This window comes from Acinonyx jubatus, chromosome B2 (genome assembly GCF_027475565.1).
Source record: "Acinonyx jubatus isolate Ajub_Pintada_27869175 chromosome B2, VMU_Ajub_asm_v1.0, whole genome shotgun sequence".
NCBI lineage: Eukaryota > Metazoa > Chordata > Mammalia > Carnivora > Felidae > Acinonyx > Acinonyx jubatus.
Window position 1 is genome coordinate 45,502,295 of NC_069385.1, and position 15,491 is coordinate 45,517,785.

The 15,491-nt window shown below is 39.9% G+C and overlaps 1 protein-coding gene across 2 annotated transcripts in view; it reads right to left on the bottom strand.

The window, feature by feature from the left end:
* DCBLD1 (discoidin, CUB and LCCL domain containing 1) overlaps positions 1-15,491 on the bottom strand; it is a 65,031-nt gene that overhangs the window by 16,963 nt on the left and 32,577 nt on the right. For both annotated transcript variants that reach the window (XM_027056363.2, XM_053222335.1), the window contains exons 3-5: positions 10,651-10,785; positions 9,178-9,229; positions 6,737-6,809 (exon numbers count right to left, since the gene is read on the bottom strand). In XM_027056363.2, coding sequence (XP_026912164.2) covers positions 6,737-6,809; positions 9,178-9,229; positions 10,651-10,785 — 260 coding nt within the window. The remainder of the gene's footprint in view (positions 1-6,736; positions 6,810-9,177; positions 9,230-10,650; positions 10,786-15,491) is intronic.

Sequence of the window (15,491 nt, forward strand, 5' to 3'; positions counted from 1 at the left end):
CACTAGAGAGGAAGTAGGTAATTTAGTAGTGGTGACCCCCCAGTGAATAACAAACGCCTCCCCATGGTCACGCCCTTGTGTAGGCACCTCCTACTGACTGCACTGGGCCAGGTAGCTTGTTTGTTCTGCTGCAGAGAACACAGCACAACCAACCACCACACATGTCACCGTGGCCACCTTCGACACTCTGCCCCCAGATGATCCCCCCACATGATTACAGGGGCTATTCTAGGCAAAGGGAGATTAAGAACTGACTAGCCCAAATGCTGACCCTCAAACTCATCAGCAAATAAAACGGTTGTTATTTTAAGCCACTCAATTTGGGGGTGGCTTTTCAAACAGAAATAGAAATAACTAATCAGTTTTTTACATCTGCTTTAGCAGATACATATACTAAGGATCCTTTGAGAAGGTGAATCTTCCATACCATAGCTTCATTTTACAATTGATTTAGAGACTGAACAAGGCATTAAAAACAGAACAGAATATGAAATGGAACAAAAGACTTCATAAAGGTCTTAGGGCAATGACGATGAGCAACCCAGGGCCCACAGCCTCCACCTTATTTCCTGAGTCTCCTCTGGGAGGGTCAGATAGCTGGCACCTGCCCAGGCCTCCAAGTCTGCTGCCTGGAGTGACAGACTGAGCAGGACCACCTGACTGGCTGATTAGCAGGTGGCCTTGGGATTGGCACTGGCACATTAGAAGTGGGGCTGGAGGAAGGACTGAAACTTTTCCATGGGGTGCCCAGGCCCTTAGGTCCCCATGGGCACAGACCTGCCTGGGAGGGTGGTTAGGCAGTGAGCCCAGGACTGAGGGGCTGAGAAACATCATTTTCCAAATCATCTTTAGCAATGCCCCACTTCTCCATGATGGCTAATGCCAACATGGGAAGAGCAGCTCATGAAATTATGTCTTGATAACCGGACTTGGGAATTTCTCTTTGTGTTGACAACATTGTTACTTTATTGTCAGTGGAAAAAATTTCTTGGATTTTGGTTACAATATCTGGGGGACCAAGGAGACCAACAACATTTTATAATGATTGTGGTTGCAATAAAATTGAGAACTTCTGTGATCTTTAATTTAGAGAGTGCATATTTCCCAAACTAGGTTAGATTTGGGACACTGAGTCAGTCTTGCAATAATGGCTCTCAGAAACAAAAGAGAAGGACAGTTCCTGACAGAGAAGAAATAAGAGAATGTTGAAAGACAGATGTGGTTATTACCCTCCTTGATTTTGGAGAAAAACAGAAATACTAGAAGATGAGAAAAAGACAGTGTGTTATTTTATTTTGTTTTTATTAAGTTTATTTATTTGAGAGAAAGAGAGAGAGAGAGAGAGAGGGAGGGAGGGAGGGAGGGAGGGAGGGAGGGAGAGAGCGAGCGAGCGAGCGAGCAGGAGGGGCAGAGATGGAGAGAGAATCCTAAGCAGGCTCCACACTGTCAGCACAGAGCCTGATGCGGGGCTCAAATTCAGGAACTGTGAGATCATGACCTGAGCCAAAATCAAGAGTCAGACGCTCAACTGACTGAGCCACCCAGGAGCCCCTATTTTATTTATTAATTTTTAGAGAGAGGGAGTGAGTGCGAGCTGGGGACAGGCAGAAGGACAGAGAGAATCTGAAGCAGGCTCCACTCTTAGCACAGAGCCCAATGAATGGCTTGATCCTACCACCCTGGGATCATGACCTGAGCCCAAATCAAGAGTCAGATGTTCAACGAGCTGAGTCAACAAGGTGCCCCCAAAATAGTGACCTTTAAATTAAATAGGCAGCTTGTGTTTTTATTTTTTCTGAATGTTCCTTCTTTAAAAAGGTTTGTTATCATTGTTGTAGATTCTTGGAGTACAAAATGGAGCAAGCCAGTTATAACAGAAAAGCCTTGAATTTAAATTTGGCAATTTAGCTCATCATCTTGGCTTTGTGTCTAACTCTACTAGGTGTGCATAAGTCATGTCACTGCTGTGGATCCAGCTCCCCCATTCCTGTGTACAATGAAAAACCTGGACTGCATGATGTCTAGTATCTTTTCTAATGGTCTATTACCTTGTGATTCTAATAGGCACCCTATGTACCTACTATGACGTCCCTGCCGGCCTGCCTAGGTCTCTCAGCCCCAAGATGAAAAGCAATTGGTTCAGTGGTCTACTGGGTAGATAATCCCACTGTCCCTGAGATCATTTGGAGTTTGTTCCTTGGAATTTGTTCTGTGGATGGGGTAGTCTTTATCCCCAGAGCCCTGCCTAGTGGAGAGCTCTCACTGGACTTGGCATGTCCCAAGGACTCCTTGGTTACAAGAGAACAGGTTCACAGGTCAATTAGCAATAGAACCTACCAGCATCATTGGCCAACATACATTCCCATTTTCCATAGTAATCAGCGTTGAGGGACCCCAGCAGTATATACCCATTTTATGGAATTTATTCAACTACAGCTCACATTTTCCCATGATATTCAATGCAGGCCACAGGATACAACTCCAGGAGAATAACCACCAAATCTGGCTGTTACATTTTTATAAAATTATCACAGGATTATTTTCTTTAAGAAAAACAAAATTCCTCGCTCACTCAATCAACTTAAATAAATGTTTACTTAAATTGGGGCTTTTGGGTGTTGATTTTAAATTTTTACTTTCACTGAACTTGATTTTTATAAATTTCCTTTGGAAGAGGAAATTTATACTTTGATTTTCTAGCAATTTTCAAGGTCTAAGCCTCACTGAAATGTAAATATAGGAAAGTCACATCACTAGCCTATGTTAAATGGTGAACTGGCTTCAACTCAAACAGAATAATTTAAACCTAATTTTTCATTTACATTTTCTCAGACATCTGAGAACACCTACATGGCTCACAAAATTGCAGGTGATGGTATTAAACATTTCTAAAGTTCATTAAACCGTAAAACATGGCTAAACAGATCAGCATGAAGACTACATCAACCTTTTTTAAAAATGTTTGTTTATTTTGAGAGAGAGAGAGAGAGAGAGAGAGCGAGTTTGTGAGTGTACAGTCTCAAGACAATGTCAAGACTACATCAACTTTCAAAGTGATTATCAAATCATGCCAGAATTGGAGTATTTTCTTATGTCTTCCTTTAGGAAAAGTCATCTTGTACTGGAAAGTATTGACAAAGTATTAAAATAAAATTTAATATAAAAGTAAACACTTCAGGGGTGCTTGGTGGCTCAGTCAGTTATGCGTCCAACTCTTGATTTTGACTCAGGACATGATCTCATGGTTTATGAGTTTGAGCCCTGCCTTGGGGCTTGGGATTCTCTTTCTCTCTCTCTGTCTCTCCCTTCCTCTCTCTCTCCCTTTCTTCCTCCCTCCCTCTCTCCTATGTTCCACGGTCTATCCTATGAATTGTTCCTATGTTGGTACAGTCTTCATAATTACCATATTGGCAACATCTTATTTTTTTTTTAATGTTTATTTATTTTTGAGAGAGACAGAACACGAGCAGGGGAGGGGCAGAGAGAGAGGGGAAGACACAGAATTCGAAGCAGGCTCCAGACTGTCAGCTGTCAGCACAGAGCCGAATGTGGGGCTTGAACACATGAAACATGAGATCATGACCTGAGTCAAAGTAAGATGCTTAACCAACTGAGCCACCCATGCACCCCGGCAACATTTTCTTTGCAAAAGTTATTTGAATTCATTGTAGAAATGTTGGAAAATATGAAAAAAATCACTCACACTGCTTGCTATCACCTGGAAACAATCACACGTTTTTTTAATGTATTTCCCTGTGTAATGGCTTTTTGTGGGTGTGTACAAAGGCCTGGTTTCTCCCCTTCTCCTCCTAAACCAGGGGTGCACTACATATACTGTCTTCCATTATTCTACAGTCTTTCTTGAATATTCTGGGGGTATGGAGAATTTACTGAAACAAGTTATTAAGTGATGTCTTAAAAGCAGATGGTACAGTCAGCAGACTTGGGAGAAGGTGCCAAGAGAGAAACTATTCTAGGGCTTTTTTATTTCTGGTTTCTGGGTAAGGCAGATCTCAAAGAGAAGCTCATCCTACTTAGCTAACGTGGTAAGCATATACCAATACAGATGCCTTAATTCATCAGTCAAGGAGACAGATTCACAGAACCTTAAGAATTCAAAAAGACCTTTAAAGTTCTCCGCTGATACTTCCTGACAGACTGTCACTTTCTCCGCCCCACAGCACCTTCCTACACATATATAGGCCATGTCTGACAAATGGTTTAACGCCTACACCTGACACTTCCTGGGACTAGGGCTCACCATTTCTTGAGATACCTGACTCCATTTTGCACTGCTCAATTATTCCTTACATGTAACTAAAACTGGGTACTCTGTAACTTTCACCCTCTGACCCTAGTTCTGCCTTCGGGAACAACATAGAATGAACCAGTTCTTTTTCTGTAATTGTTCTTTAAGACAACATACTTCTTTTCTGACGCAGAGAACCTGTTTCTTCAACAGTTTCTCTTGTAACTTGTTTTACAGATTCTGTTGTCCTGACCTACAAAATATGCTTCGGTTTTGCAAAGACCCTTCTAGGAAGAACTTGCTACAACTGAACACATTCCCTAAGATGAAGGCACCACGGAGGACAGACTCTATGATAACCTCCAGGATCTCTGCCTCCTGGCATTCCCCCACTGCATAATCCCTCTGGGTTTAGGTGGGAGCTGTGGCCTTCTTCTAATTAAGAGAACAATAGCAAAAGTGGTAGGATGCTACTCCCATGATAACATTACACAAGGTTGTAACCTGTCTTACTAGGAGACTCCTTTGTCGGGAAATTCTCCCTGGGTTGCTTTGAAGAAGAAAGCAGTGATGTCAGATAGACCCGAATGGCAAGGAGCTGAGGAGAGCCTCCAGCCAAAATCCAGGAAGAAGAAACTGAGGTCTTCTGTTCAACAATCCATGTGTAACTGAATGCGGCCCACACCCTGGGAGCTTTGAAGCCAAGTTGAGCCTCAGATGAAATGCAGCCCCAGCTGACATCTTGGATGCACCCCTGTGAGATCCTGAAGCCGAGAACTCGGCTAAGCTGTGCCCAAACGCCTAACCCAGAGAACACGAGAGGTAACACATGTGTTGTTTTAATCTTTTAAATTGGTAGTAATATTGTTATGTAGCAATAAATATGGAATACACCCACGAGATCAACATATACCAAAAAGGCACTGATAAGATTTCTTTGAAGAGTTTTCAAAATATAAATTTTCCCTCCAGATGAAGTCATCCTAAAAGCAAATGATATGAAACTAGCTACAGAGTCAAATAGGCCACCTGTGTGCAAGCACCTACAGTTGGCGTACTCAGATCGATAGGAAACCATTTACCTGTTATACTAAAAAACAGAACTCTGTCAAGAGGAGAAAGATAAACAACTAAAATAAGAAAGTAAGTGATGCTATCTCTCTTACTGCACATAATTCTGAAGTTTCTTGCATGGGATGTTAAAATCACAAATAGAAACTCTTTATTGCTGAGGGAAACACTCCACTTCGACTGTTTCTCTCAATCTCCTGAAGTCATTTAGAAATAGCCTGTGCCAAGTATATCTTAAATCGAGGTATTGTAAATCATTTTAAGATTCAAACAATTTATAGGCCAAATGAATATCCTATGCCAATCTTGTAAATAAAGACACTACACAATGAAGGAAAACAAAGAGCACAACCTGCTGCTTCCAGAATCAGGATATACTAAAAGCAAAAATTAAAGCCAAGTTTGTTTTTCCCCTGCTAGAGATAAAATTATCAATCACCTGGAACATGTATGGTTTTTTCCATGCTTGAAGACACATGTCAGTAACTCTCAGGAAAGTTCCAACACTACACAGATTTTCCCATTTCATAACTCAAGCCAATTCCCAGATGCTGTAAACTCAACTATTTTATTTTTTTAATATTTATTTATTTTTGAGGGAAAGGGCGGGGGGAGAAGGACGGGCAGAGAGAGAGAGAGAGAGAGAAAGAGAATCCCAAGCAGGCTCTGTGCTGTCAGCATTTCTATTCTGTGCTGACAGCACAGAGCCAGGTGTGAGGCTCGATCTCACAAACTGTGAGATCATGACCTGAGCCGAAACCAAGAGTTGGATGCTTAACCGACTGAACCACCCAGGTGCTCCTGAATGAAACTATTTTAAATAGCAATGTTAATATTCAAAAATCAGATATCAAATTTCCAGGATAGAGATCTGCAAATAATAAGAAATAAAGGACTGTGTATATGGAGACAGGACATATACTTTTGGGAAAATGTCTTGTGAATTTATTTTTCTCTGGGAACAATGTGTGTAACCAGAGAGTCTCATTCTGCATAAGAAACTGGGGTGTGAGGAAGGAAGGAATACTATGTAAGTGCAGGGCAGATGGCTTCACTGCTCCCAGACACAATGTTGTTATCCTGTGATGTGAATGTTCACGTCCTTGGCTATGCTCTATGAATCAGCTGGAGCATTAAAATAAAGAAAATAGATGGAATTATACTCTTAGGGTTGAAAAGGGCTTTGTTTACCATTTCATTTACAGCATGCTTAAGTGGAAATGCATGGAAAAACAGGAATGAATGCATGAATAACCTTGGTTTTTATACTTACTATTTATTTTCAGAAAATAGAAACTTGCACATTTATCTATGGGGTTTGAGATCTTATTCGACTTTACTTCGGGATGCATTTAGGCAGAGCAGTAAGTACTTTTTAATTTCCACCATGCCCTATAATTACTCTCAGGTACTTACATCTCTGTATCCATCCACCAGATTCCCAGAAATGTCTCCTGCTATGTCTCTACAACCAGCCGGGCAGAATTTACTGGAAAAATAAAATAAAGAATTTGTATTTTATTGAATTATAATTAAACTAAAAAGTATAAATTACACTTAAACATATTTCTCCTCTATAGAACATGCAAGAGGGAATTATGCTGTTTATTTGATACTGATAGCACATCTAAATTTGGACTAGCCACAGCCTAAGTGCTTAATATTCACACATGGCTAGTATTGGACAGTGACGGTCTACATTAGTTACAGATTACTTTTGCAATTGGAAGTAATTCATTGTGGTATAATTAAGAAACTGTAAGGCATTTCAAGTGTATATCGTGATGATTTATGTTCCCCAACTAGTAAATTAGCATATCCATCACCTCGCATATTGTAATATCTAAATATATAAACATTTAAAATATATGTAATATGTATATTTTTGGTGAGAACATTTAAGTTCTACTCTCAGCAAATTTTAATTATATAATATAGCGTTGTCAGCGTAGTCAGGTTACACATTAGATTCATCTTATGGCTGCATACATTAATCAAAAACATTAATATCTCTGTATCAAATACATGAATAGTCATATTAAGTCCAACACAAGGACGGAATAGACTCGTTAATTTAGTTCAGTTTTGCTGTCAAATGAATTTAAGGTCACACTAATCAGGTACTGCCACCAAATGAGTTACAAAAACCTTTTGACTTTCAAAGCTTTCTACATTTCACGATTATAGGTGAGGGAGTGTGGACGTGTATATCACCGTACCTCATCTTTAAATACTACAAAACAACTGAGTTACAGCCTAGATGATCTGGCACCATAACATCACTCTGTAGGCCTGAATGTATTCTTTTCTGTAGGACAGGAAATGAACATTGATGCCTACAGGCCCTCTCACCACTGGGACTCTATAGGTACAGCTGGAAAGATCTCAGAGAATGTTGGCATGTGTTTATATTGAATGAATGGCAACCTTAACAGGGCAGCTGTAATTAATTACTGGTTTTTTTCAATTTTGTTTTCTAATTATTTAAATTATTGACCATTTTCATTTTTGTTTCTCTACTAGACTTAATAATAGATAACACTAGAACTGATTCTGCATATAAAATAATTTTATTTATTAGAATGTCTAAGATGGTCAGGACCATAGATCCTTGGGCCTCACTGGGCAAGCTACTTCATTAGTTTGTGCCTCTATTTGCAGGATCTAACAGAACCTACCTCGCAGGGATGCTGGAACATTCACATGAGTTATATACGCAAAGGCCAGGGAGCTATGACTGGCATTAACAAAGCACTCAAAGGAGTTATAGCTGGAGTTAGTGTTGTTGACAATCCTCTCTAGAACACTGGTTCTCAACAGGGAGTGAATTTTGCCCACCCTGGAAGACATCTGGCAATGTCTAGAAACATTTTTGTTATCACAACTGGAACGGACAGGGTAGAGGCCAGGGATACGGGTAAATACCCAACAATGCACAGAACAGCTCTCCAAACAAAGAATCGTCTAATCCAAAACACCATAGTGCCAAGGCTGAGAAATCCTGCTCTAGACTCTTATTATATAGATGAGGAAAGGTACATCAAAGAGATTGAGTAATTTTCTAGTTAAAGTAAAGCTGGGATCAAATATTCCATCTCCTATTCTCAGTAGGTTTCTCCTCTGTGGGAAAGACAAGATCAGCTCCCTCTGAAAGTGAAGAAATTCTAAAAGTCACTTGCAAATGCTGGCCGGGTTAAAAAAAATACACACTCTGGGCTCCATTATGCTCATTGGTATCAAAGTAGAGCTCAGGAGTCAGCAAACTGTGGCTCATGGGCCAAATCTGTGCTGCTGCTTCTTTTTGTAAATAAAGTTTTATTTACACATTTGTTTACATATTGTCTATGACTGCTTTTGCATTACAGCAACAACAGAAACTATAAATGGATGCAAAAGAGACTGGACGACCTGCACAATTGAAAATATTTACTATCTGGCCCTGGACAAAAGGTCTGCTGACTCTGCTATATAAGAAATCATTTCAAGTATTCCTCATTAGTTAGAATATTAACACTGTATGGGTGCTTGGGTGCCTCAGTAGGTTGAGCATGGGACTCCTGACCTCAGCTCAGGTCATGATCTCACAATTTGTGAGACTGAGCCCCGTGCTGCGGTCTGCACTGACAGTGTGGAGTCTACTTGGTATTCTCTCTCTTCCCCTCTCTCTGCCCCTACTCTGCTCACTTGCATGTGCTCTCTCTCTCTCTCTCTCAAAATAAATAAATTAAAAAAAAAAAAAGAACATCAATGCTGTAAAAAAATTAAATACAAATAAGGTACTTTATCTGGTTTAATGTGAAGGAAAACAAAATGTTCAGCAACATATGACTGCAGCACAGCTAGGACACTGTACTTACCTGTATTCTGGCTTCAAATAATGGTTAGCTCGTTCCAAACATGTTATTAAATCTGTCGTAAATAAAGGTAATTGCAATTAGAAGCCTGAATGGAAGTTAGGACACTCATGCTAAAAAAAAAAAATAATAAAGAACTTGAAAGAATTTTAAATAAAAGAATTTAATAATTTTAAATAAAAAAGAACTTTTAAAAAGTGTTTATCCACTATCTAGTTATTATCTGAATTTTTTCCATTTAAAAATAAATCAACACTGAGAACACTATCTTCAGGATTTAATCAGTCTCCTCCATTTCTCTTTTCTACCACAAACGATGGTTTTTCAGCAACTGACCAATGGATGATAACAGAAACTATTTCAAACAGAAAAACCAACATTGACTCATTACTGTCTACCAAATGCCTACAAAGATCATGTGCATAACCTCTCTTGGCAGGAGGAAAACAACTTCAAAAGCCTGACTTAGTTCACAGAGAAGATTCGGGAACATTTTAATTTAGCAATTTAGCTAGTGGCATCTGAGTGACCATGGAACCGCATGTTTACTGAGAATACAACCTTTTCACTTTGATCAGTCAGGACCAAGGACTTAAAAAGAGGATGTTCTTTTCTTTTGGAGTATAGAACTGAATGGACACTCAGCAACAGAGATGTTAAGGTACTGTGGATTTTGATGCATTTAGTTCAACCTAGTATAGTTTCCACAATATTCCACACTTGCTGCAATAGTTCTTTCTTTCCTTAATATTTTCAATAGTTCTTAGGGAACAACATATGGTGAACACTAGCCATGCTGGGATTGGCCAGATTTGATTGGCTGAGAGGGAAATGAATGGAGCACCCCCTTCCCAGAGCATTTCTGGCCAGACGGGACTGAGCGCAGAAACTCTGGGCACGTCTGTGGAGTGCACTGCACAGTCATCACTCCGGGGCGAGAGGCCTGGACAGGAGGCCATGCTTTCCTCCCTTGTCAGTATTCATGCTCCCTTCTCTCCTGCTCAAGTATCAGCTCCATGGTTAAGGCACACTGTGACAGTGACTCCACATGTGACTCACACTCACATGCCTCTTCTATGCTGGTGCACTGGTATATGTGAATGAGGGTGGGGCGGAGGGCAAAGGTGCCGCTGGTTAAATGGTTTGTCCCCTAAGCTAAGAAAGGTTGGTGGAGGGCTCCAGAGAATAGGCAGACCTTAGCAGCCAGACCTTAAAATAGACCCGAAAATGTACCATCCAAGGTTTCTAGGAAAACGAGATCAACCCTTTCTCATATAGGTCAGCTGATCAATCTAACAAGCTTGATACATGTATTCTGAGTTCAGACCTAACTGCTTACAAGGACATAACATTCTACTCTTCCTACACATACTCGGTACCTGAGGTCACAATTCTATCCAGAGACGGTTATAAGTAGCAAGAGGAATTCATAGACAGACACACGTTTACAGATTTGTGTTGATTCTTTTGCTATACCTGGATGGTCGCTGCTGGCATAGGTCAGCAAAAATCCCCGCCCGGAAATGTGGGATCCACTCTCAAAGCGAATAGTGACTTCGTTTGTGTTCAGTAGGAGTTCTTTGGGAACAGGCATACTTCCACAATATGGTCCTAAAAACAAAGCACACTTTTGGCACATTCAAAATTTAGGCCAGCACAAAGAATGGGCATATTTCTTTCCTTAAAGGTGAAATTTAGCAGACAACACATATATAAGATGGTAATCTTTACCCAACTGAAGTTTTGCTTAATAGTGGAACTGCTGATTAGTGCCTGAAGGTGGACTTGATTGTACTGACAAGCCAAGGGGGGAAGTGGCTAACTCCAGATAAGCAATAGGCTAGACACAGTTAATTGTGAACAACCCAAGAGATAGGTTCTAGTTTTTGTAAAAGACGACTAACAAAGGTTAAACACATTAGGTAGTGAAAAAAATGTTATCATAAAAGTGATATTCTAGGGACCTCCTAAATTTGCTCAAAGAAACTCACAAATTTTTTTCCAAGGAGGTTCCAGAACTAAAAGGAGGTTCCAGAACTAAAAGACTGCCAATGCATGGTAACAATCTTGTTTTCATGCAATTTATACATTTATCTCTCTCTTACAGTACTTTCTGGTTAACCCATATAATTTATTTTGATTTGCAAAATGAAGTTTATAAAAAGGCAGAGGAATCTCTAAAGGCTTCTGAAATACCATAGTATAAGTTATGCAATTAGAATATAACACACTGTTTTCTAGATTGAATTGCTTGAAAAGCAATAGGAAGCTCAATGAACTCTCAAAGGACAAAATTAGATTTTGAACTAAACAAGAAAAACAGATCTTCCTAAGGCTACTCAAGTTCAAGTTTAGCTTGTAAACGGTCATCTTAAAAGTCACGTATGTTGGGGCACCCGAGTGGCAGAGTCAGTGAAACGACCGACTTCAGCTCAGGTCATGATCTCACAGTTCGTGGGTTCGAGCCCTGCATCGGGCTCTGTGCTGACAGCTCGGTGCCTGGAGCCCGGAGCCTGCTTCATATTCTGTGTCTCCCTCTCTCTCTGCCCCTTCCCCACTCATGCTCTGTCTCTCTCGTTCTCAAAAATAAATAAACATAAAAAAATTTTAAGTCACGTATGCAAGACACAATAATCCTAAGAAAATAGGGATTAGCAAAAGCCAATTTTGACAACAGGTATTCTTTATTAACCAAATAAAACAGGATGGGAAGAGTCAACAGCAACATCAGGTAATAGGCAAGAGACAGCAGTGTCAACATCAGGTAAGGAAGGAGGAGGAAGGAAAGAAAAAGGTCGAGGAGAGGATCACGAACCCAACTAGGCATTCCTCTCCTGCCATAAGGGACCAGATTTCTCCACTGTCCTTCCAGGTTTCAGCTTCAGAAGATGTAACAGAATAAAAGAGAAATGCTATGTGTTTACCTTTGTGCCTCGAATCTCTGTTATTCCCTATTATTGAATGAGAGTGAAATCCAAATAGAAAAAGATTACTTAGAGACAATCATCATATATAATTACTTACATGAGTTAATACTAGCAAACTGCTTAGAACAGTACCTCGCATGAGGGCTATAGAAGTACTTCATAGTTAGTAGTGAGTAGTTAAATAAATAAATCTATTAAAACAAATAAACAATGCTTGTTTTCCTTTTAGACTACGTCCCATGGAGTTAGAAACTTTTCTATCCATCACTTTTTCTATCCAGCAGCTTGTACAATACCTGGCACGTGGTGGCCTTCCAAATATTGTTAGAATTGAAATGAAGCTAAATGTTCTTTTTATTTTTTTTAATGTTTATTTATTTTTGAGAGAAAGAGAGACAGAGCGTGAGCATGGGAGGGGTAGAGAGAGAGGGAGACACAGAATCTGAAGCAGGCTCTGGGCTCTGAGCTGTCAGCACAGAGCCCGACGCGGGGCTTGAACTCATGAGCTGTGAGATCATGACCTGAGCCAAAATCAGCCACCCAACCGACTGAGCCACCCAAGCGCCCCCTAAATGTTCTTTTATTTGCAACAGTTTTTAAAAGCCACACCTGATTATAAAGATGCATAAAAGATTTAATCCTGGCATTAAAAATATTTTTTAATGTTTATTTTTGAGAGAGAGAGAGAGAGAATGCACAACAGCGAGCGTGAGCAGGGGAGGGGCAGAGAGAGAGAGGGAGAAACAGAATCCCAAGCAGGCTCCAGGCTCTGAGCTGTCAGCACAGAGCCTGATACAGGGTTCAAACCCATGAACCATGAGATCATGACCTGAGCCAAAGTCTGGGGCTTAACTGTCTGAGTCACCCAGGCACCCCTAATCCTGGCATTTTAAAATATCATGAAAAGGTCAGGAAAAGAAATGTGGAAAAGCAAGGGAGGAAAGAAAATCATTCGTGTAATAAATACATAGATGTTTATGAACTTTAATAGTGCTCACACCATGGTAGATAAGCAATTTACACTAAATCCATTTTTGTATAATAAAGTTGAAGGATGAACATTTTTTCAAAATTAAAGTGAGTCAGGTTACTGTACTTCACTTTTGCAACTCATTCTTAGTTCACATATACTTGAAATTCCTTTTTTGTGCAGATGAGTGAAGAGACTTGCTTTGCAAATCTAATAAAAATGAAATAACTAGTAACTCCTTGCTACTCATAAATGAGAATATTTTTCTAACCAAACTTATCTTTTCCAATACGAAATAAGAATGTATATCCTCCTCTCCAAATGGTGATAATGATATTGATCTCTCAAATTTCTATAGCATTCCATTAAGTCCTAATAAAAACAGTGAGGTAAGCAAGTCTAAATTGATCATCAACGAGAATTTGTTTGAATTTTTTTTAGTTGAAATATATTTGATATATAGCACTGTAAATCTAAAGTATACTATATATTCATTTGATATATTTATGTACTTTAATGTGATTGTCACTGGAAAGATAATTAGCACTTCCATCATGTTACATAATTGGAATTATTAGTCTCTTAGAAAGTTTGGTGATTATACAGTTGACCCTTGAACAATGTGGTGGTTAGGGGCACCAACCCCTGTGCAGCTGAAAATCTGTGTGTACCTTTTGAGTCTCCAAAAAGTTGACTACTAATAGCCTATTTTTTTTAATTTTCATACTAATAGCCTACTGTTGATTAGAAGCCTTACCAATAATATAAAGAGCCAATGAACACATATTTTATATGTATTACATACTATACTTTATAATAAAGCTAAAGAAAGTATTAAGAAAATCATGAAAACACATTTACAGTACCGTATTAAAAAAACAATTCATATGTAAGTGATCTGCATAATTCAAACCTGCATTGCTCGTCAACTTTAATTCAATACTGTTGCCTATATTCACTATACTGTGAATTAGATTAGGGTTTATTTACTACTTGTTACAAGCTTGTACCCTTAAATAACATCTGGCTTATCCACCCCACCCCATCCCCTGGTACCCATGCCATTTTACTCTGTTTTTATGAGCTTGGCTTTTTTAGATTCCATATATAAGCAATATCTTATAGTACTTGTCTTTCTCTGTCTGATTTATCCCACTTAGCATAATGTGCTCCTGGTCCATCCATGTAGTTGCAAATGGCAGGATGTCCTTTCTCTTGCCTCAACAACTGGATTTTTTTTTTCAGATTTTTATGGAACAGTTGAAAGTAACAGTTGCAACACTGCATTTATTTTACAGAGAAGAGATAAGAGCGTATATCATCATGCTAAGTTGTCGGGCAATGTATATCATTTCCTACACCAAAAAACCACATAAATACAGTAAAACTCTAATTTGGTTGTATCCTCCCAAAGTCATGATAGGAATGTGAGTTGGGAGAGGTTCAAAGATAAAATGTAAACACATGCATTCCTTTAATCACCTGTGCCCCCCAGGCTCCAGACCTTCTCCTCTTCTTACGGATGGATTGCAAAAATGCAACTAAGCCCTACAGGGGATGGAATGGACCCTCCCTCTATCAACGCAGCATTAGAAGTTATTTTGATGGGTTCATCACAGCACAACCCTCACAACAGCAGAAGGCAGCTTCAGTCCCGCGTGGAGGCTGGAAGTAGAATGCTGACGGTGGTACTGCCTATGGCAAAACATCCACATTATTTCCTGTCTGAAGGCCTGACAGATAGATTCCCTTTCACAGAATGGAAGTTAACAACTGCATTCCTAGAGTTAAAAGGGGAAAGAGATGAAAACAGAAAAAATGTGACTGGCTGTGAGAGGGAAAAATAATGGGAAAGCACTGAAGGGTCCTACCAGTTTGTGCCAAGCAATGTTTTCAGTTCTCAGCCAAACTCTGTGGAGGATTATACCTTTTCTTATGAAAAAGCCTGTCTCCACCCTCAGCTGGCCAGACAATATATGTCACTGTTAGTAGTCTCCATCCCGACTTTTAAAAAGGGTCTACGCCTATCCTTAGACATTCACAAAGACAATTCCAATGGAAACCCAAATGAAAGCGTGGTGACTCTGTCCATGGTTACGGTCTCTGTCCTGGGCAGTGTTCCTGGACTGGTAAACCTGTCTCAGTTCACAGACTGAACTAGTCTTTCTTGAGGGGGTCTTAAGAACATGGGCAGACCTCCACATAGGACTCACAGTTCTGCACGGGCGTTTGCTTCACAAGCGGCGGTGCTGTGTGCTTTGCAGCCCTTGGACTTGGTAGCTCCCACTCTCCCTCACCTCTGACCTTGTCAGCGAAGCAGATTTCTTACTTCGCCATCCCCAGTTCCCGCCAGACTGGGGCGCAGCAGAGAAGCAGTTAGTTCATCAAGCAGGCAGACAAATCAGGAAAGATAAACACCT